The following is a 22,377-nucleotide window of genomic DNA, read 5'->3' as shown; positions in this document are numbered from 1 at the left end:
AGAAATATTTCACTTTCTCTTCAACCACAGGTGTAAGTCATCAGGTTTAATGAATAATGCAAAATAAAGAAGTAAACAATAATTCAAATTAAATGAATTACATCATTTTTTGCTAGTGAGAATGGATTCAATTCTTAAGTTCTTGAGGACAAGTAAGGAAAGACTTTTTCTTTATGTTTGTACGTGGGAAGATTTGTTCCTTCTTGATTTTGTTGTAGGACCTATCTTAAAAATTAACTTACAGTGCATTCCAAAACTTAATAGAAACATGCATATAAAATGATCCAACTTATAGGGTCTACCCTGTTATCTGTAGGGTTCTTCAATAGTGAAAACAGTTTCTATTTTAATTCCAACCAATATCTTTCAAACATAATAACCTGTTTTACATAACTTTAAATAGCAAAATAAATGTAATTCCCTAACTTGTTTACTACCTTAGTTAAAATTACTACTCTCTTTGGGCAAGTGGGCAAATAGCTAATTGCAAGGCTGCTCTGAAGCCTCTTTTCAGGGGCCAAATGTAAGAAATGGGATAAACTGAGCAAGTGGTGATTCACTCATCATAGTATAAGGGACATGGAAGTTTCTATTTGACTTTGGCAGTAAAAATTCCATTAAAAAATTAGCATGTAGTCATGTACAGATAAGGTTCACAGAATGTCATAAACTGGCATTAAACCAAGAAGATTAATTAGAGATTTGCAAGTGAGCCTGTGTATGCATGTGCTGCTTTGAAGGGATGGGGAGGGAATCGGCTATCAGCTGACTATCTGCTGAGGGCAGGCTACTGTGGGATTAGTAAGCGTTAGGAAGCTCTGAAAGCATTAGAGAATGGGGGCAGACAATAAGTAACTGAATTTTCAGAATATCTCATTTACATGGCTAATATAGAGTCAATTGCTCAAGGCTAGAGTTTTCAAAATAAGTGCCAACTACTGAATATGTGTAAAGAAACACCAAGGAAAACTAACATGATACAGTCTAAGTAGTACCTAGGCAAGCAAATTAATGTTACTTCAAAAAGGTTGCCTTTGTGCAGCCTAGGAAGTTTCAAATGAGAGAAAATGTACAGTATAGCCACTGTTAAAGATGACGACAATTAACAAGATTGGGAAATATTGAACCCTCTGAAATACCTGAATAAATATTTTTCATATGAGAGTTCCAAAAGCTATCCTGGAATTTCCAAAGAGTTAAACAGCTAATAAATGCTTTAAGGAGACCACTTGGGCTTTTGTAGTCTATTTTTTTTTATGCTCTCTGATTAGACATGGGCTGTTCAGTGGAATGGTCTATGATGATGGAAATGTTCTATATCTGCTATCTTCAACCGGTAGTCACTAGCACTTAAGGCTATTAAGCATTCAAAATGTAGCTAGTACAACTGAGAAACTAAATTTTTTATTTAACTTTAATTTTGACGGATTGAAATTAAAATAGCCATGTGACACTAGGGACTACCATCATGGGCAGCTCAGGATCTAGAGACTAGAAGATCTTAATCTTTTATCTCTTAACTTTGCTAAAAGAGTACATCTCTTTAGCAGAAGTCATTCCCAGTACAGTGTATATTTTATTATTCATTTTTAAAAGACTAACTGTAGATGCTAGATAATAACAACATTTAGACTAGATTCTATTTTTTTTTCCCCAAACCAATTATTTTGGAAACATTAAGAGAGACAAATAGCAATTAAGAGGGACTCATTTATGAGAAGAAGTCCCAGATGGTTTTATGAGAGTCTCATAAATACTAAGGGTTATGATATATTTATAAAGAGATATATTGAGCAAGTGTCATTTGAATGTTGAGTCTTGTATCTTGCTCAGGGCAAGTCACTTACCTGGCATCAGCTTCACTGTAATATTCTCTCGCCACTATGTCTTCAAACAGTTCACCTCCAGTAACTCTGTAAAGATAATCAAGATATTGTCATTAAAAATAATAATAAGCATCAATAGACTTGCACCATGCTCATATAGAATTTTTTTCAGATTGCTTTGAAAATTATCAAAACAAAGGATTTTAAGACACTACATTACAGTTGTCATAACAATCTATACTAATCTAAACATTTCCATCTTTTCTACATATCTTTGTATCACTAGATCCTGAGGACACAATTTTCTGTATACCAAAACCATATTCAGAGATATCTCTTCCACAAATAATCTCTATGAAACTCTTCATTTTAATTCTCCCAATATTAACTAAGGTCTGATGAAGTGTGGTGAACAGTGTAAAAATATTTTCTGAACAATAAGAGAAGACAATTACTACTCAAGGCTATAGAGTATGCATTTGTAGTCTGCATCTCTCTGAACGGACTTGCTTTTTAGACTGAAGTACACATGACTTTATGGGCTAGAGGTGGCCTTCTAAAATACATATTGCTTTTGGGCTGAGTGCTAGATTTTCTTTGTAAAGCACCCCAATTCCCTTTATGCTCCATGTATTTGCCAGTCAACACAGACTTAGGGATTTTGGCAACTTGATCTCTTGCCAACTAAGAAGTCATATCTGTCAGCCATCTTTAAGTGAAGAGTTTCCCATAACTCAGCAACTGGATTTAGTTACTCTACAAAGTACATTCAAACCAATGCTCTGTATATACGTAAATGTAACTATCTTTCGGATCCATTTCTTCTCCAGGTCCAAAAGACTGTTGTTCTGGGGCTAGAATTCCCTAACCAGTGATTTTCTGGCTTAGGCTCCCCCCTCAAATATATGTTTTTAATGTGATTTTTTTTTTAGCAAATTTTAAAAATATGGAAGTGTACCAAGTACCCCCTTGTCCCTCAACCCCAATTCCACCCTCTGGAAAAAAACTAATTTTAACTTTATGTATATCCTTTCAATTTTCTGTGTATCTTTAAATATACTTGTCCCCTTGCAAACACAAAGAAAACATTTTTTTTTCCCTCACAAAAGTAGAATCATGCAATATAGGTAAATTATTAGGCTACTTCTGTTTTTTCATTTCACTTAAGATCATGGGCACCATTTTGTGTAAGAAGTCTTTTCCCTATTTAATAAATAGACATATGCATATGTGTGTATGAGTCCAGGCCAACTGCCTTCCAAAGTGGTTGTTACCCACCCCTACGCAAACATCATGAAGGTACCGACAGTTTTTTCCCAATTAAAAAAAAAAGTTAGAAAAAGTTATCTCACGTTAATATTTCTTGATTATTAGTGACATGAACCATTTTCTCACGTATCAGCCATTTCCTAATCTATTAGGATATGGCTTGATTTTAAATTTCAACTTTGGAGTTTAACCTTGTAATAGATAACATTTGGTTACCATGTGCTACACAGTGTACTAAGCATATTAACTCATAAATCCTTGTAATTATTGTCTGCGATGGGTTTTACCACTAGCTCAGTTTACTGATGAGAAAATGAAGGTACAGAGAAGTAACTTGCCCAAGATTATACAGATATAAGTGGCACAGGCGGGCCATCCATTCCATAGTTCCTGCTCTCAATCACCACACAACATAGCCATTCCAATAATTATACTGTCAATCTTTCCAGAAGTTTAGAAGGCATGAGTGATTTGAAAAAGCACTGGGTAAAGTTATAAATCTTGGTGTGTACATTATGGAAGGAGAAATAAATTTGCTCTTCAGATAGCTCTTTTTTCTTTCTGGTTTTTACTTGCTTTAATAAGTTCTGAAATAACACCAAATGATAACATGTTCCAGAGATCACTAGTTATTATTTTCTTTTGGATTTTCTTTTCCTAAAGGAAAAGATATAATACTAAAGACTGTTAACATGTCTGAAAGCTTATGCAACTTTGACTCCTCTCCATTGCATTCTGGATATTTATAAGTCCTTTAATGCTAGAGTCACTATTTTCAGTCCTATTGTTTTTACAAATAAAATGTGCATCTAAAATTATTTAAAGCTTCATTTAAATTTATTTAAAGCTTGTTCTGAAAACCATGGTTACATGTACATGTGATTTCATTTAATAGCTCACCTAGGTTTTTTTCCCCAGTTAGAATTACAATAATGCAATCACATAAATTATAATACAAAATAATTAAATAATAGACAGATGATACTTCCAAAAAACCCATTATCATCCCTATAATAACAGTTTTGTAGGATTTCTTCCTTTGAATGAATATGAGTAGGTAAATATGATATATAACCATATTTATCTTTTTTTTGACCACAGGTACCTAGAAAATCTGCATTACAAACAAGTGTGGTTTGTGAAATGTTACCAAATATCGATTAAAAAGCTTATTGACATCAGTGATATTGCTGCTTATAGTAGCTCCTTAAATATACTGTATATTCCAGGAGAAGCTCCGTAAGTATAGTGTATATTCCAAGAGAATTGTCATATCTTAAATCACTAGGATTCATAACTTACTGATCTTTTTTCTAACCCCAAATATTTATTCAATTAAGGAGTACTGAAGTAATGATTAAATGAATTAACAAGTCAGAAAACCATGCTATTCATCTACTCTAAGTCTGGACTTTATACACACTTAAAAAGGAAAAAAAACATTAAAATTTATATATGGCAATAGGTTTTATTTCTTAAGGTGCTTGTATTTAAAGAAGACTATTAAAAACACTTGGGGCCTAGCATTCTAGTAATTTTCAATGAACCATTCTAGCTGTTAAAGAAGTTTAAGGGGTAGAGTTGAATTAAGCATCTCTGACAGCACTCTTTCTCATTTTCTAACATTCATTGTTCCCATTATTTAAAAACATCCTTGGGGCGCCTGGGTGGCGCAGTCGGTTAAGCGTCCGACTTCAGCCAGGTCACGATCTCACGGTCTGTGAGTTCGAGCCCCGCGTCAGGCTCTGGGCTGACGGCTCGGAGCCTGGAGCCTGTTTCCCATTCTGTGTCTCCCTCTCTCTCTGCCCCTCCCCCATTCATGCTCTGTCTCTCTCTGTCCCAAAAATAAATAAAAAACGTTGAAAAAATAAAAATAAAAAAAAAATAAAAACATCCTTGTGCAAATGAAACCATTTTTATCATTTCTGTTGTATGTATGATAAATGGGAAGGTAAAGATGGAGTTCTAATAGAACATGTTGCCTTGAAGATAAACTATTGAATTTTCTAACTTTTACATATTTCTATACTGACATTATTGTTTAATGGAGTGCAAAATTAAGCAGTAGTTACAGATTGAAAATTTGGGGCATCTGGGTGGCTCAGTTGGTTAAGCATCTGACTTCAGGTCATGATCTCAGCGCTCCTGAGTTTGAGCCCCACATCGGGCTCTGTACTGACAGCTCGGAGCCTGGAGCCTGCTTCAGATTCTGTGTCTCCCTCTCTCTCTGTCCCTCCCCCACTCACACTTTCTTTGTTTCTGAAAAATAAACATTAAAAAAACTTAGCATGCTATATAAAATTTCATACAAAGTCAAATTGAATCAGCCTCATGAATAAAGTGTTCATTAACTAATTCAAACTTCTGTGAATAAATTAATGTTAGAGTTCTGTTATTATATGAGGCATATTAATTATATATTTTTAGCATTAATTGCCTTTTATGAATCTCTGGAACATTAGGGGTCACAGGGAAAAATAAGATAATCCTGGAATCATGAAAAGATGAGATTTCACATATCAAAAAAGATAAATACTTTTGTTGCTGCTATTGTTATTTGTAGAGATGTTGATTCATTCTGTGTTATCCAGCAGAATGAACTGTCGTTTTGTTCCTGGTCTATATATTTATGATTTATATCAGAAATCGTTGAAAGTAGTTCTATAATGAATGAAACATTTATAAAATTTCATGAGGATTACAGCCTTGACTATGAGTCTAAGCAGATAGTAGAGTCCAAAACTGGGCTCTGGAAGAACAAATGGTGCCACTAGCAGTCACTGTCACCTGCACTACTGCAATAGTCTCTTAATTGGCCCTACTTCCTCTCCTGCTCCTCTGCCATCAGTTCTCCAGAAAGCAGCTTTAAATGTGCTTCATATTTTGTCCCATGACTATAGGAAGCCCTTTAAATAGCTGTCCAGTGATATTGGACATGACCTTCAAGTCTTTGCCAAATTTGTACTCTGCCCATCTCTGACCCTCCTTGGCACCCCTTCTCCATCCTACTCCAACCACAATGGCCTTCCTCCAGTTCCTCAAGTGCACCAAACTCCTTCCCATTCCTGGGCCTTTTCACATGCTTGTCTCTCTTCCAGGATATTCTCAATCTGTTTACCTCTATTACTTGGTGACTAAATCCCTCTTACTCTTAAAATCTGGCTTAAATTTTATATCCTCAGACCTCCACTCATCTACATTATCTTATCCCCCTAGAACCCTGTGTTATTCTTCGTAACACTTATCACCAATATAATTATGTGTTCATTTATGTACTCATTTGCTTAATGTTTGTCACTCTACTAGTATGGTAGCTCTGGGAGGGTAAAATCTGTTGTGTTTTCACTATAAAATAATCAGAGCTGAGTCATAGTGCCTTTAACAAGCTCATTAAATGCTCTTAAGTGAATGATTCCAGAGTTTTATATCTCAGAGAGAGGCATATGTGGGAGATGATCATATGTCAGTGCATTAAGGTGGGTATTCTTCATATATCACTAACCATTATATTTTGATAAGAAGGTAAGGATTTTTCAGGCAGTTTCCCCCTACAAAATCATATATTTCAGTCCTGGATCTTGTAGTATCTTTCCCACAAGATAGAATTTGTCTATGAAATAATCCTGTCTGATCACAAATGTAGAAGCATTTGTTGAATTCATTATAAGTCACATAACTGGATTGGAGATTGAAAAGGGAATGAAAGCATGGTGTTTTACAATATGGGGAAGAAATGTGTAACATTTCATTTTTTAAAGAACCGAACCTATGCCTCTTGTTACCAAAATTAAATACAGAGAACAAGAACATTTATTTGTCCAACTTCATTTGACATTATGACTCTCTCATAGGTTCGGAAACATAAGTTTCTGGTGAATGACCGCTGTTTCAGGAAGAGTCAAGTGGTGTAACCATGACACAAGCAGAATCACATGTGTCATCCAGTCCTGTTAAAGGTACAATGGTGGGCATGGGGGGCAGCTGATGCAAACCGAGGAGGGAGGGATTACAAGCAAAACCCTGGTTTCATTTTTAACCCCATTGTTGGTATCTTATTTAGCCAAGATCAACTTCTTATATAACCTATTTTCTAGCTGGATATCTAGTATTTGATGACACCTCTGAAGTAGTGTATTACCTGAAGTTGTTCAGAAATGATTTTCTGAATGAATTCCAAATTGGATGAAGGGAATTTTGAAAGGCTGGAAGTTTGCTTCCAAACTCCAAAGAGTTTCTTATTGATCCTGATGTAAATAGATTTGCTGAGTCATAGTAAGAATAACAATTTAGATGATAAAACTGAGGCAGGCCATTGAAACTGATTCCATTCAAAAATGATTCTGGCCAGGAGGGGAAAGGCAAAACACTGGGAGAGGCACACTTTGGGATATCAGACACAGGACAGACATTCACAGGCACCATCCAACATGTGGTCATTCAGCAGAGTGGGGGAGTGGAGTGGGATGGCAAGGTTCCATATCCTTCAAAGGAGCACTTACTTTATTCTTGTTTTTCTGCCTAATCTGTGATTACTGAATCTATCCTTTCAATATCACTCCGGATTTCATTTTCTCTCATCTTATTCTACTTTATTCTTGATACCTTCTGTATCCTCCCACAATCCCCAACTCCTGCCAACTCTGCAATTCCTTTCTCATTTCATCTTTCACAAATGCATGTGGAAAATATGAACCACTATCAAAAGTTCATATTCTTAAAACTGTTTTTCCTATTCTATGACCAAGAAAAAGCATGAATGAAAACAACACTGCTAACCACAATTAATTGGGCACAGAGAATAAAGCAAAAGCAGAAATGGATGGGTTATTTTTGTTCTGTTAATATTACCGACCTCCCCAAATGAGCAAATCAGCCATTAAGCTTATCATATAATCTGTGTGTGTGTGATTCAATAAACTGCCTTAATCTAGGATTGTGTGATTGTTTAAACACTCAGGCAACGTATTTCAAAGATGTGCATAACAAAATGAATGCTTCTTGAAGGCAAGGAATAAATTGTAAAACTATACATTAAAAAAAATGATGCAAATTAAAACCACAATGAGATACCCACTCACACCCATTAGGACAGCAGATGGAAAGGAAAGGAAAGGAAAGGAAAGGAAAGGAAAGGAAAGGAAAGGAAAGGAAAGGAAAGGAAAGGAAAGGAAAGGAAAGGAAAGGAAAGGAAAGGAAAGGAAAGGAAAGGAAAGGAAAGGAAAGGAAAGGAAAGGAAAGGAAAGGAGGAAGGAAGGAAGGAAGGAAGGAAGGAAGGAAGGAAGGAAGGGAAGGGAAAGGAAAAGAAAGGAAAGGGGGAAGGAAGGAAGGAAGGAAGGAAGGAAGGAAGGAAGGAAGGAAGGAAGGAAGGAAGGAAAAGGAAAGGAAAGGAAAGGAAAGGAAAGGAAAGGAAAGGAAAGGAAAGGAAAGGAAAGGAAAGGGGGAAGGAAGGAAGGAAGGAAGGGAAGGAAAGGAAAGGAAAGGAAAGGAAAGGAAAGGAAAGGAAAGGAAAGGAAAGGAAAGGAGAGGAGAAGGAAGGAAGGAAGGGAAGGAAGGAAGGAAATAAGGGTTGGTGAAGATGTAGAAAAGTGGGAATGTAAAATGGTACAGCTGCTGTGGAAAACTGTAAAACAGTTCCTCAATAAATTAAAACTATAATTACCACACACCCATCAATTCTATATCTAGGTATATACTCAAAAGAACTGAAAGCAGGGTGTTGAAGAGATATTTGTACACCCAAGTTCACAACAGCATCATTCATGAAAGTTAAAACATGTAAGCAAACCAACTATTCATTGGAAGATGAACAGATAAGCAAAATGTGGTACCTACAGACAATGAAATACTGTTCAGCCTTAAAAAGGAAGGAAATTCTGCCATATGCTATAACATAGATGAATCTTGAGGACATTATGCTAAGTGAAGTAAGCCAGTCACAAAAAGGCAAATACTGTATGATTTCATGAGGTACTTATAGCGGTCAAAATTATAGAGACAGAAAGTGGAATTATAGTTGCTAGAGATTCAGGAGAGAAAGGAATGTGGAGTTATTGTTTAATGGGTGCAAAGTTTCAGTTTTGCAAAATGAAAAGAGTTCTGGCGATGGATGGTGATGATGGTTTCATGACAATGTGAATGAACTTAGTGACACTTCACTGTATACTTAAAAATGGTTAAGGGGCGCCTGGGTGGCTCAGTCAGTTAAGCGTCTGACTTCAGCTCAGGTCACGATCTCGCAGTCCATGAGTTCGAGCCCCGCGTCAGGCTCTGGGCGGATGGCTCAGAGCCTGGAGCCTGCTTCCGATTCTGTGTCTCCCTCTTTCTCTGACCCTCCCCCATTCATGCTCTGTCTCTCTCTGTCTCAAAAATAAATAAACTTAAAAAAAATTTTAAAAAAATGGTTAAGATAGCAAATTTTATGCTATGTGTATTTTACCAATATAAAAGCATCAAACCAAAATGTTTGATGATGATGATAAGGATGATGATGATGGTGATGATGATGATGAAGAAAACATAAAGAGTATAATTTAATGAAGACTACTACAAACTGCTATTTCTTATTTCTTCTGTGGGTTCCAGAGGGCTTTAGAAAATTATCCTTACCATAATTTTAAAAGCTAATAAATAGCTCTATATCAGCCAGTTAATAAAATTGACAATTTGTTTCACTTTTAGGCAGCATGGTCAAATAGAGAATGAAGTGAATTCAATATTCTGGTTTGATATTAACCAACTGTGTGAGGTCAGGTCAGGCCAAAACGTTTCTCAGCTGTATTTTGCCTATTCATAAATTGCAAAAAGAAAAGATAGCCTTTCTCCCCATTCACACCCATGACCAGATAAAGGTTGTGTAATCTGTGTTTTACACAAAGGCACAAATCAAGGGAGAAAGGGAGGGCTGTAAACCAGCCCTATTCCACTCATTAAGCAAAGTGCCCATACCAGAAGCTTTTTCTTTTTTTTTCTTTTTTTTTTTTTAAGTTCATTTATTTATTTTGAGAGAGAGAGAGAGGGAGAGAAAGAGAGCAAGCAAGAGAAGAGGGGAAAGGGAGAGAGAGGGAGAGACAGAATCCTAAGCAGGTTCCCCACTGTCAGAATGGAGCACCACATGGGGCTCAAACTCATGAACTGTGAGATCATGACCTGAGCTGAAATCAAGAGTTGGATGCTTAACCAACTGATCCACCCAGGCACCACACCAGCAGATTTTTCTAAAGGCACAGAAACACCAACAGACTAATGGTGACTCTATCTATGTTTGACAAAGTTCCATGAGTACTTTAGTTCATATAATCCCCCACTCACCAAGATATGCCTACTATAACTCCAAAACCCCTTTGAAATACCCAAGGACATTCATTGAGGCACCCAAGGTGTTCTCATTCTGGAAATATCAAATTTTAGAGTAAATGATCTTTCTTTCGTGTGTGTGAGGTATGAGACATTTATAGAATCCTTTATAAGTCCTTATGGAAATTTTAAAATTAAATTTAGGGCTGTGCAAGCTATGTTTTGGAGACCAAAAGAATTGTTTGTCTCTCTCATGTCTTATCATGGTACATCTTTTCTGACTGGAGACTGGTCTACTAAGTAAGCGACAGCTTACCTCTTTGGTAGTTGATAACTTGCAATTACATAGCTTTGCACCAGTCCTACACTTAGCTCACCAAAATCCTGCTTGGCATGCACACATATACTATGAGGATGGATGAATTGATACAGTGTGCTCAACTCTTCAAAAGAAGACATAACAACTGACATCACAGTACCTATGTACATAAAACAGAGTTTATATATATATATATTATATGTATATACACATATATATATACATTATATATAATATATATATTTAAAAAGATAATATATATTATATATATATTTAATAATACATATAATAAAAATATCCATATATATATTTAAAAAGTTGTTTCTATATGTTTATAGCCAGCTGTTATTATATCATATATATAATTTTTTATATACATATCACGTATTTATAAAATCTCACTTGTAAAACAATATAGATACTTATTTTAAGAAGTGAAGGGAAAATTTCTAACACATACCAAACATCTTAACAAGATACCTGATACCCTATGCTTTAATGTACATAAAAATATAAAAAACTCCGAACAGAAAGAAAAACAATGACCATTTATAGATTTACATATATGCTGCAGATATTCTAAAGAAATACAGGAGAATATTTACAAAATACATTTTGAAAAGAGTAGAAAATTACACCTATTTAGAAAAATTTGAGTGCTATAGAGAAATTATCTGTGAATTGCACAATTGAAATTTAGTAAATCTATCAGAAGGACTACTACATAAAAGATAAACTAAAACCTTGATACCTGTGCTATAATTTGTCATTCACTAGACTAAGTTTCAAACAATGCAATATGGACATGATTATTTTTATCTGCATATTAAAATCATTGTCATATTAAAAATATCTTGTATTACCACAATTTTTGCTCATATTTTGTTATTATGCCTATGTAATCCCTAGAGAAAATTATAACTTTTTAAAAGTTTGCTTGCTTGTTTGTTTATTTATTTATTTTGAGAGAGAGAGAGGAAGAGATTGTGAGCAGGAGCAGGGCAGAGAGAGAGAGAAAATTCCAAGAAGGCTCTGCACTGTCAGTGCAGAGTCTGATGTGGGGCTTGAACTCACAAACCATGAGATCATGACCTGTGCTGAATCAAGAGTCAGATGCTTAACCAACTGAGCCACCCAGGCACCCTGAATTATAATCACTGCTTTAAAAATCTGCCATTAATTCTCTGATGAATATTACTAATTGATCTTCACCTTATAAACTACACATCAATAGCCTTTTTCTGATTTCTGAACAGCCTAGGAGTACTGCTGAGGTTATGCTGAATCTTCCTATGAATGTGAACTTTTCATTGTTAATGTCAAGGCAACTGCCTTTGACAGAAAAAAAAAAAAAACACTGCAGCTAAAATTTGTTTCACAAGTTAATTGGGCTGAAACAGTTTTTGTGTCTCAGTAATTCATCTAAAAGTTGGTGTTAGTCACCAGAGCAATGAGCCTATATTTAGTCACAAAATGTTTAGATCATGTTATAAAAGCAGCAAATCCAGTGTAAATGATGAGTGAATTTATACCCCAAAGCTGAGACTTGAACGTATTTCTGACAAACAGTACTCCAGAAAGAATCCTAGAATAGAGGTGAAAGATGAATCAAGCCAGTAATTTGATGATACATCCCTATAAGACATCAGATTTTTCAGGTCCTGGAACATTTGAGTTTTCCAAGATGACAGACAGGAGATCCTAGCATTTATCAGTCTTTAATACTCAGGAGAGCAACAGATTCTCTGCTGCAGAGGACATACTGTTAGTGTTGATCACACTGAGTGTCTAGATGTTTATAAAGGAAGGGCTTAAACTACCTGTAGCTGCCAGCTATTAAACAGTGCTTATTGTTTTGAGAATTGGGGGATAACAGAAGTTCTCCTACTAAGTTCTCCAGTTAGAGACACATTTAGTTTCTTGGTTTTCTTTCTGATACCTGAATAACTTCATGGAGAGTGAAGCTTGTCACCTACACATCAGTGTCATTTATATACTAATCTCACAAATATTGTTGAACTGTGTCTGTAATATGTATGAGGCTTGCCCATACTAAAAGATGTAAGGATATAAAGAATATATAAGGATATAGGTAAGAATACACACACACATATACATACATATATACGTACATATATATATACATATACATACATATGTATATATACATATGTATGTGTGTATGTATGTGTGCGTGCATATATATGTGTGTGTGTGTGTGTGTATATATACATACAATGTGTGTGTGTGTGTGTGTGTGTGTGTATATATATATATATATATATATATATATATATATATATATACACATACATACATACATGGATATAAAGTTCTACCATCAAGCATTTGGACTAGTGGAAAAATCCAAAACATAAAATAAAATTAAGTTTCTGTGGAATATGCTTTAACTGAAGCATAGGTTTATTTATAAAGCTAGGATCCTTAAGACATTGCAAATCAGGGAATCTTCTTATACACAGGGGAAGTATGTGCACCCCTAAGTAAAAAAGCTTCTCCCAACACTCATCTTTTTGGAATGATAAAAGGAAGAAAAATTAGCACAAATGCAACATATGTGCACTCTATAAAAGCTTGCTGATGAATAAGCAGTTAAGTAACATCCACACTGGAGCATTTTATCAACTGATGTCCAACGCCAGTATGGACGGGAGTTCTTTCACATCTTGTCACTTATGGTGAATTCCTGCTACCTGCTTCACAGAGGGCTCCAGACCACTGTATCTGGATTAAGAAGTTATACCATTTGTACCAACGATAAGCAAAATGAGAGGAAGAAATAATACATTCACAAAGGATAAGGGAAAAGAGAGGAAGGAATTATAAATTCTTTCTGAGGGTCAGAGGAAACTTCACAGAGGAGGTGCTATTTGAAGAGGAACCAACATAAATGAGGAAGAGTTATCCAGGAAGAAACATGGGACAGGAATGTCCAAGCAACATTGGGAGTTTAATGGAGAAAGGAGAGAGAAAAGCAACACAAGGATTGAAGTAGGAATCTCCATCTCTTCTTATTTTGTCTCAATATTTTTTCCTTCCGTTCTTCACAGTAAATATTCATGGTATACTTTACCACTAATGGGACTTCCAGAAGCTACATTCTCCCAAATGTTGTCAACTTTCCATTTTCTACAAGCATCCTTTTGGTAAGTGATTATATGACTATGCGATTATGCTTTCACACTGGAAACTAGTAGTAAGTTAATTTCTGGTGGCACAACATTTCCCCAAAGATCTGAATAAAGAATCATCCAATGAGAATAAAACAAAACAAAGCAAAACAAAAACTATTGTTTTTTTTTTTTTGAAAAGATAATGCTGGATTAATTTTTATCCAGTGTTATAGAAACAATTCCTCTTAAAGGGATGCCTAGGACAGTAATTTCATTTTTAAAAAATTACCAGAAGTTATTCCTGGTTTTATTCCCAACCTTTTTGATTTAGTCATTAGTAAATAATTTAGTACTTGTTTCTAAGTTTAGCATTTTTTTCGGTTTGTTTATTTTTTGAAAGAAAGAGAGAGAAAGAGAGACAGAGTGAGAAGGAGACAGAATCTGAAGCAGGCTCCAGGCTCTGAGCTGTCAGCACAGAGCCTGATGCGGGGCTTGGACTCACAGACCCCAAGATCATGCCTTGAGCCAAAGTCGGACATTTAACCAACTGAGCCACCCAGGTGCCCCTTCTAGGTTTGGCATTTAAGCTCATAAGTTTTTCTCCATGCTTCAGCTATGCTTCAGTACTATCAAAGTACTACTTATTATCGGACAACAAATTTCTTATTTTTTACTTGCATTTTTAGCTGGGTCTCTGGAATATTAATGAATAGCTTATTGCACATATGTATGCATACACTTGCAAACATACCCACTTGCTTAATAGGTTTGAAAAAATGTAGCCCCATTTACTCTGGTAATTTAATCTTATTTTTTATTGGCTATAAAACATTCAATGAATTTCAAAATGAAAAAATAAGCATCACAGTAAAGCTGCAGTAATTCAGATTAACTGGCTGGTCTAAAGAGCCATATTTCTTTTTTTTATTGAAGTATAATTGACATACCATATCCCATTGGTTTCAGGTGTACATCATAGTGACTCAATATTTTTATACATTACAAAATGCTCCCCACGATAGGTCTTGTTACCACCTGTCACCACACAAAGTTATTACAATATTAACTATATTCCCTGTGCCATTATAACTGGAAGTTTGTACCTCTTAATAAGTAGCCAAATTTCTGAATTATGAACATTTTTTCTAAGGAAAGGAAGATATATTTTATTTTAAATAAGAGGTAATAAAGACTTCTTTGTCTATTTTGCAAGTAAGAGGTTCTGCCAGGGTTCCATTAAGAAATAGCTAAGAACCTTACATCAGCATGAAAATTACCATGTTAAATGCTGATTTGAAATCTTATTTACACTCACTTTCTTAGCATATTGCCTATCTACAATAGAAAGGCATACCTAGGCCTAGACCATTCACATTACTGTCAATGGAAAAAAATATTCATTTACTCATGTATTTTTGTGTTACTTACGCCACCTTCTAAAGGGATGTGAGATAGCTTCTCAGATAATCTAAATTATCAGACTTCCTCACCTGAGCTCTAAGTACATATACCTATGTTTCTTATTCAAGCTAACATGCAAAAGAAGGAATAACAAATTTATACTTAATTGGCACCTACAAAAATCTTAGATTGCCTCCATTTTTTTTTTTATCACAACAGCTCAGGAAGACAAAATGAACTTGAATTTAATAATTGCTGAATCAAAAAAAATATTTATTTGTTGCTTATTATGTGGAAGCCACTGTGTTAAGTACTTAATTTACTGAAGCTTGGCTTAGTCATTTGGTTCAATGGAATTTTTTTTTCAATAGACAGGTTCTCAGGAACATAAAGCTTAATTTAATTCAGTCTTGCAAAGCTACAAACTCCTAATTCACAGTAAGTAGCAGTTTTATCACTATTCAACAGTAAGATAATATGATCTTTAGAATGTGGATTTGAAAATTAAAAAAATATTCTCACACAAACTATTTGTAGGACTCATTATTGAGAGCAATTCACCGCTGGAATACAAATGTTATAGTATAACACAAATCAGATTTAGTATGACCCTAAATGTAAAGCATGCTCAGACTCTCTGGATCTGGGTGTCTAAAGTATAATGTGTGGGTTTTCACTGAGAGATTTCTTCACTTTGTCTTTCACAGAAGCCTCACTCTAGTTTCTCTTGTGTATTCTTCCCTTCTCCCTGCCTCCAACTCCAGAGGAAAGAGGGTGTTGCACTAAACCATTTTGAGACCCTGAAAAGGAAACCCTAGTATGTTTCAATGTCTTCTTGCACTTCCAACTCTAAGATAGGTTGCTTGATGGACAGATTGCTGGATGGTGCTATTCTCCAGATCTTCAATGTTGGAGAAGGAGAAGGAAAGGTGATTCTCTAGGAGGTACTTTTTTGAAAACAATGGGATAAGAGGTGGTGGTAGAATTCTGTTTTAGATGTTCACTCAGTGGGTGTCTATTTAACTACATTATTCAAGTCTGGAGTATACTTGTATTCAACTCCTTACTACATAAACAGTAAGAATAAGCAAATTCAGCATAGTATCATATATCCCCAGAATATACTTAATATCAAGGTTCGTATTTTACTTAAACCAATTTTCACATTAAGCAGTCCTTGGGGAAAAGGGGAGGAAAGAATTTAGTGAAAAATATCACAGGCTGTGGTAGTGTAAAAGGAAGCTAGCCTAGAATTTAAAAATTCCTTGGTGAAGCTATGAAACAGAGATGCCTTGTATAGTTTCTTTTAAACTCCCACTTGTAAATTCAAATACCCACTTTTCATTTATAAAATGTACATAAATATCTATTTTTCATTCATAAAACACTTTCTATAATAATTCTTTATATTGAAACTACTTTATTGCCTGGTAACCAAATTGGAATAGATGAGCATCAAACAAGATTTTCACACATATATGAATTCTCACCCTCTTAAGAAAAACATCTCCCCCTGCCCTTGATTCTTTGAATGTGAAACATTCTAATTCTTGGACATGACTTTTCCTCTGTGTCCTTCACTCTTGCCATCATCCTTGAGTCTTTGACCTTAAGCATACTATGCTCAGAGTATCATCTGTTGGATAAAAATGGGCTATTAGATTTACAAAAGGAATTTCAGGTGATTTAAAAATTTCCCTTTAGAATGAAATCTTGCCATTTGCAACAACATGGATGGACCTGGAGCGTATTATGCTAAGCGAAATAAGCCAGTCAGAAAAAGATATCATATGTTTTCACTCATATGTGGAATTTGAGAAACTTAATAGAAGACCATAGGGTGAGGGAAAGAAACATAAGTTACAAAGAGAGGGGGAGGCAAACCATAAGAGAGCCTTAAATACAGAGAACAAACTGAGGGTTGATAGTGATAGAGGGTTGGGGAGGCAGGGAAAATGGCAGATGAGCATGGAGGAGGGCACTTTTGGGGATGAGCACTGGGTGTTGTATGTAAGTGATGTAAGTAAACTCACAGAAATCGACTCCTGAAGCCAAGACTAACTGTATACACTATGTGTTAGCTAGCAAGACAATAAATTATTTTAAAAAATTTCCTTTAGGAATTTGCTTTTTATGATTCTTAAAAGCTGCAAAATCACTAAACTTAGAAAGCATCTGAATTAAGAAAATCAAAGCTATGGTAATAGGAACTATTTAATGAAGCATTATCCCTGATAGCAAAAGTTTAGAAAACAACCTAAATGACCATCTTCACAATAATGGGTTAATAATTATGATGCACAGTATGATGTTACACCAAAACTAAAATTATGAGGATGATGTATGAACATGAAAAATGTGTTTACAAGTGAAAGTATTAGAATACAGAATAATTCAGTACATTCACATCATTGCAAAAAATATAAATACATATGAGCTCTCCCTCATTTACCTGTAAAACAACCTTCTCCTTTGAAGCTTATGCTATCTGCCATATTACCATCTATCACTCCCTCATCGCTGTTACCCTTAGCATTATAAAAGGTCACTTCTAGCTTTCTCCCCCCATGTCCTGCTATCTACTATTTTTATTGACTTCACTGTCCATTTGGTCAGCCTTTCCCACATCTATTCTTTTAGTTCCTTGAAGCAGATTTGGGTGGTGACAAAATCAAAGCTGTGGCCAAGGGTAGGAGTAGTTGATGTGAATTTAAAGTTAGAGTGAATAAATACCTATATTAGAATTTGTGACTACAGCATGTGATTTTTCCTCAAAAGGAATCCCCACCCCTTGACTCTTCCATGTTCTCATCTCCAGGCTTCTTCCTGATCTCGTTGATCTCCTCGCCTAAACTCTATTCACCTTATATTGTGTTTCCCTTTTACTTTTGACATTGACAACCAATAGTTCCACATTTCTTTGTTTCCATAATACTCTGTTCTTGGGAATTGCCTCCTATTTGTCTTGTTTATAAATACCCCCTTTTTTTCCCAGTTACCTCCTTGGTGTTCAATACGAAATAAGGTAATTCCCTTGTGAAGATGATACATCTTATGATTTAAGCGAGCATGTGCATGCAATGAATATGAAACTCTGATGTCTCACAAGCATCTTAAATTCAATTAACTTCATTGCCTTTATCCCAAGACCTGCTGCTCCTTCCATATCCTGCATCTCATTGTGCACAAAGTCAACCAAGCCAAAATCCTGGCTAATCATCCTTGACTAATTTTGTCCACTTTTCTCCATAAATTGATAAGCTCTGTTAATTTTGTCTTTTAAATATTTCTTGATTCACAATACTTTTTCCCCCCATCCCTTCTACTGCCATCATGACCACATAATCTCTCAACTGGAGAAATATATTGGTTTCATGACAGATCACTCTCCTTCCAATTGTATCTTCCTCCACATTGTAACCAGCATGATCAATCTAAAAGGCAAATCTAACCATGTGACTTCCCTGCTAAAAACTCTTCCATGGCTACCCATTCCCTATGTCAAGGCTTCTTATAGGTTTACCCTGTACATATGTGCATCAAGTACAGTGTCAAGGTATCAGTGACCTTTTCCCAAAAAGCTAAGATTCACTGGCCTGGAGCATATAGTTTCTCATCCTTACCATGATGTAGACAGACCTTGATGACCTGGCTCTCACTTGCAGAGCTCTCACTCCATAGCAACTACCTTGGACTTTGACTATTTGCATTATGTCTCCATGTTTTGTAATATTATTCACTGTTAATACTGTCTAATAGCCTTGATTTTATTTTCCTTGAGCTTATGCTTTCTTCAAGAGAGAAGCCCTAGACTTCTCTAGGAAGCCTTCTCTAAAACCCACGCAGAATGCACTGTACTTGGTTGAAATTTCATATGACACTAAGACCATCTGCTTTGTACCTAAATCCCCAACAATATTTCAAAATCAAACATGGCAGGAACCATGTCCTGTTCATTTATTTGTGTATCCCCATGTATAACACACAAGCCTATCACAATGCCTGAGACATATTAGTAGCTCAAAAACATTACTGTGGAAGAGAAGGTGCAAATATGAAATCAGTTAAAACAGGGAAGCGGAATTATGGGTAATTTTTATTACTAAAATTTCCCTTTAAAGGGGGAATTTTAAATTCCTGTCCTTCCAATCATTTGCACATTTATCCTTTTAACAAGTATTTACCAAGTGTCTGTGTATTAAAGCCTTTAAAAAAATAGAAAATAAACAATGTATTAGAACATTGTTAGGTATAAGCAAATATCCATGTGATATATAAAAAGATATCAATTGAAATTTTCAAAGCATAAATGCTTAGCTATTACTACAAATAAGTCAGTAGAAACATCAAATGAAAGCAGTTAAAACATTTAAAGAGTCTTCAAAAAAATAACATGTAACCACAGGATGTGGTCAATCCCCAATCAGGCCACAAATATCTTGCCACTAGGTCACTAGATGAAGATAAGCCTGTGATTAGAAATGTTTTTAGCTGGTGCCACAGTGTGCTGGTTTGTGCAAGAGAACAAACAGGGTATGGGGTTAGTGATTAGACAGAGTCATGGCCCTATAAATTTATCCAATATACCAAATTAAAAAGGGTTCATGCAATATTTTTTTTGCCAAATGCCTGAAGAATACCTTCCACATACAAATTATACAAGATTGTAAAAGAATACAAGAATCAGTGTATGCAAGACAAATGCTACTGATCTTTACATCTTTGCCATGCAAATGACAGATTCATCCTAATGTTAGATCTAAATTACTTTTTGGGAATGTTGAAAGATGTTGAGGAAAGGTAGTGAAGTAGAGAAAGATTTTATGAACTCAGAGTTTGGCTTCCCACAGAATACAAAAATATAGCACTGGCTAGTAATGATCCCACATGTACCTCTGGGAGATTTTATTGCATTATGTAATATTCTGAAATACCAAACAGAATTTCTACATATTTTCCTCATCATAAAATATGTTTGAATATCTATTAGTTACTCTGTGATGTTGTCACATTTTTCTTTGAATATTATTTTCAGTTTTGACTAACTATAGGAGAGATTCAGTCAGAAGATGGAACAATGGAGAGAAAGAAAGTTCTACCCAGAGAAAAGTAAAGAAGTCATCCTATGAATCTGAAACCATGTCTGTAATTCTGGCCTAGGTTGAGGAGCAGGAATTCCTTTCATTTAAATCCGTATTTTTTTTTTCCTAAAGCTCTGAAAGTCCAACATTCTTTATACATTTGCAATATACATGTACAGTTCACTTTAAAAAGTCCAATTTACCCTCTCAAGATGACACTGATGTTTTTCTCTTTCTCACTTGTTCTCACCGTTGTCCCAATAACAATCTTTTTTTTTTTCTTTCTTTCTTTCCTGAACTCTCACAATATCCATTTTCCTCGCTTCCCTTCTGGCCTCCCATAATCCCTTTGCCACCCTACAGCAAGAGAGAGCTTTGTAAAATGAAATTAGATCATTTCCTAGCTTTAATCTCTCCAGGGTTTCCCACAGCACACAATATAACATCCAAATTCCTTTTCTTGCCCTACAAGGCCTTGTGAGCTCTGGCCCACACCTATGTTATGTGTTACTTTAGATCCCTGTGCCTTAGTCCTTGTGGTGTTTTAAACCACAGTGGCCTTCCTTCTGCTCCACACTGAGGTCATTTTTTCATAGGGCTGCATCTATTGCTCGCTGTGGGTAGAATCTCTACTTCCAGATCTTTTCAGTATTTAGGTTTCTGTTCCTGACACCTCATAGCAATCCTACCTAATCACCCCCTTTAAATCAGCCATGAGTCCCTAGTCACTCACCATATATCATCCTGTTTTCCTCATAGCACTAAAAATAATCTAAAATTATCTGTCTGAGTTTACTTGTTTATTTACTTATTATCTATCTCCTCCTCTCCAACCTACTACAATATAAGTTTTGTATTGTCCATCACTGTATTTCCAGGACTTGGAGGAGTATATATAAATAAAAAGGCGTAACATAAATGTCTGTTGATTGAATTATCAGATTCATTGATATTAAGATCAACCAGAAAAAGCAGATCAGAGCTAAAAAATAAACATTATAACAAATCTGGATAGAATCTGAAATTAGCTAAAAAGACAAGGTTAGAAGTTAGCCATCTTGTGTTAGAATTCTGTGTCCGCTATTTACTACTACTGTGTGGCTTAGGAGAATCATTTCATCTTTCTGATCTTCAGTGTCCTCTTTTATGAAATAACAAAAAATAATACCTAGCCAATGTAAGCAATGAAGGAGTTAATATAGTTGCAGACCATAAACAGTGTCAAGTACACAGTAGGTACCCAATGAACATTACATACAGTTATTGTTATTTCAATACAGTGAGTCCACTTTGATTAATAGATAGCAACCACATAACAAGTCACCATTGAGGTCTCAGATTTATAAATTTAGAAGTAGAAGTGATTTAAAATAACTTGATATTTAAACCATAAGATTTATAAATAAAAATATCCATATAGTATGTTTAGAAATCTCTAATAATTTTTTTTTGGGGGGGTAAAGTGATTTTTTTATTGTGGTAAGTTATACATAACATAAAATTTATCCCATTACTCATTTTCAAGTGTGCAATCCAGTGGCATGAAACGCATTCACAATGTGCAACATCAGCCACTATCCATTTACAAAAATTTTTATCATTCCCAGAAGAACTCTCTACTGATTAAAAACTCCCCAATCTCTCCTCCCCCGCTCAGCCCCTGTTTCTATGAATCTGCTTATTTTAGATATTTCATATAAGTGGAATGATACAATATTTGTCCTTTTGCATCTGGCTTATTTCACTTAGCATATTTCAAAGGTTCATCTATGTTGTGGCATATACCAAAATTTCATTCTTTTTTAAGGCTGAATAATGTATGTATATAGTCTATTCATCTGTTTATCTGTTGATGGGCATCTGGTCTGTTTCCACTTTTTGGCTATTGTTAATAACGCTGCTATGAACCTTGGTACATAAGTATCTGAGTCCCTGATTTCAATTCTTTTGGATATATACTGAAAAGTTAAATTGCTGGATCATGTCCCAATTCTATGTTTAATTCTTTGAGAAACTGCCAAATTTTTTCCAAAGTGGCTGCACTACTTTCCATC

General features: G+C 35.2%; 1 protein-coding gene across 21 annotated transcripts in view; it reads right to left on the bottom strand.

Annotated features, from left to right (window-relative positions):
- Positions 1-22,377, bottom strand: part of CAMK2D (calcium/calmodulin dependent protein kinase II delta) — a 314,090-nt gene that overhangs the window by 89,058 nt on the left and 202,655 nt on the right. For all 21 annotated transcript variants that reach the window (XM_058721534.1, XM_058721540.1, XM_058721547.1 and 18 more), the window contains exon 5: positions 1,848-1,913. In XM_058721534.1, the coding sequence (XP_058577517.1) occupies positions 1,848-1,913 (66 nt within the window). The remainder of the gene's footprint in view (positions 1-1,847; positions 1,914-22,377) is intronic.

Source organism: Neofelis nebulosa, chromosome 3 (assembly GCF_028018385.1).
Source record: "Neofelis nebulosa isolate mNeoNeb1 chromosome 3, mNeoNeb1.pri, whole genome shotgun sequence".
NCBI lineage: Eukaryota > Metazoa > Chordata > Mammalia > Carnivora > Felidae > Neofelis > Neofelis nebulosa.
This window is presented reverse-complemented; position numbering and strand designations above follow the sequence as displayed.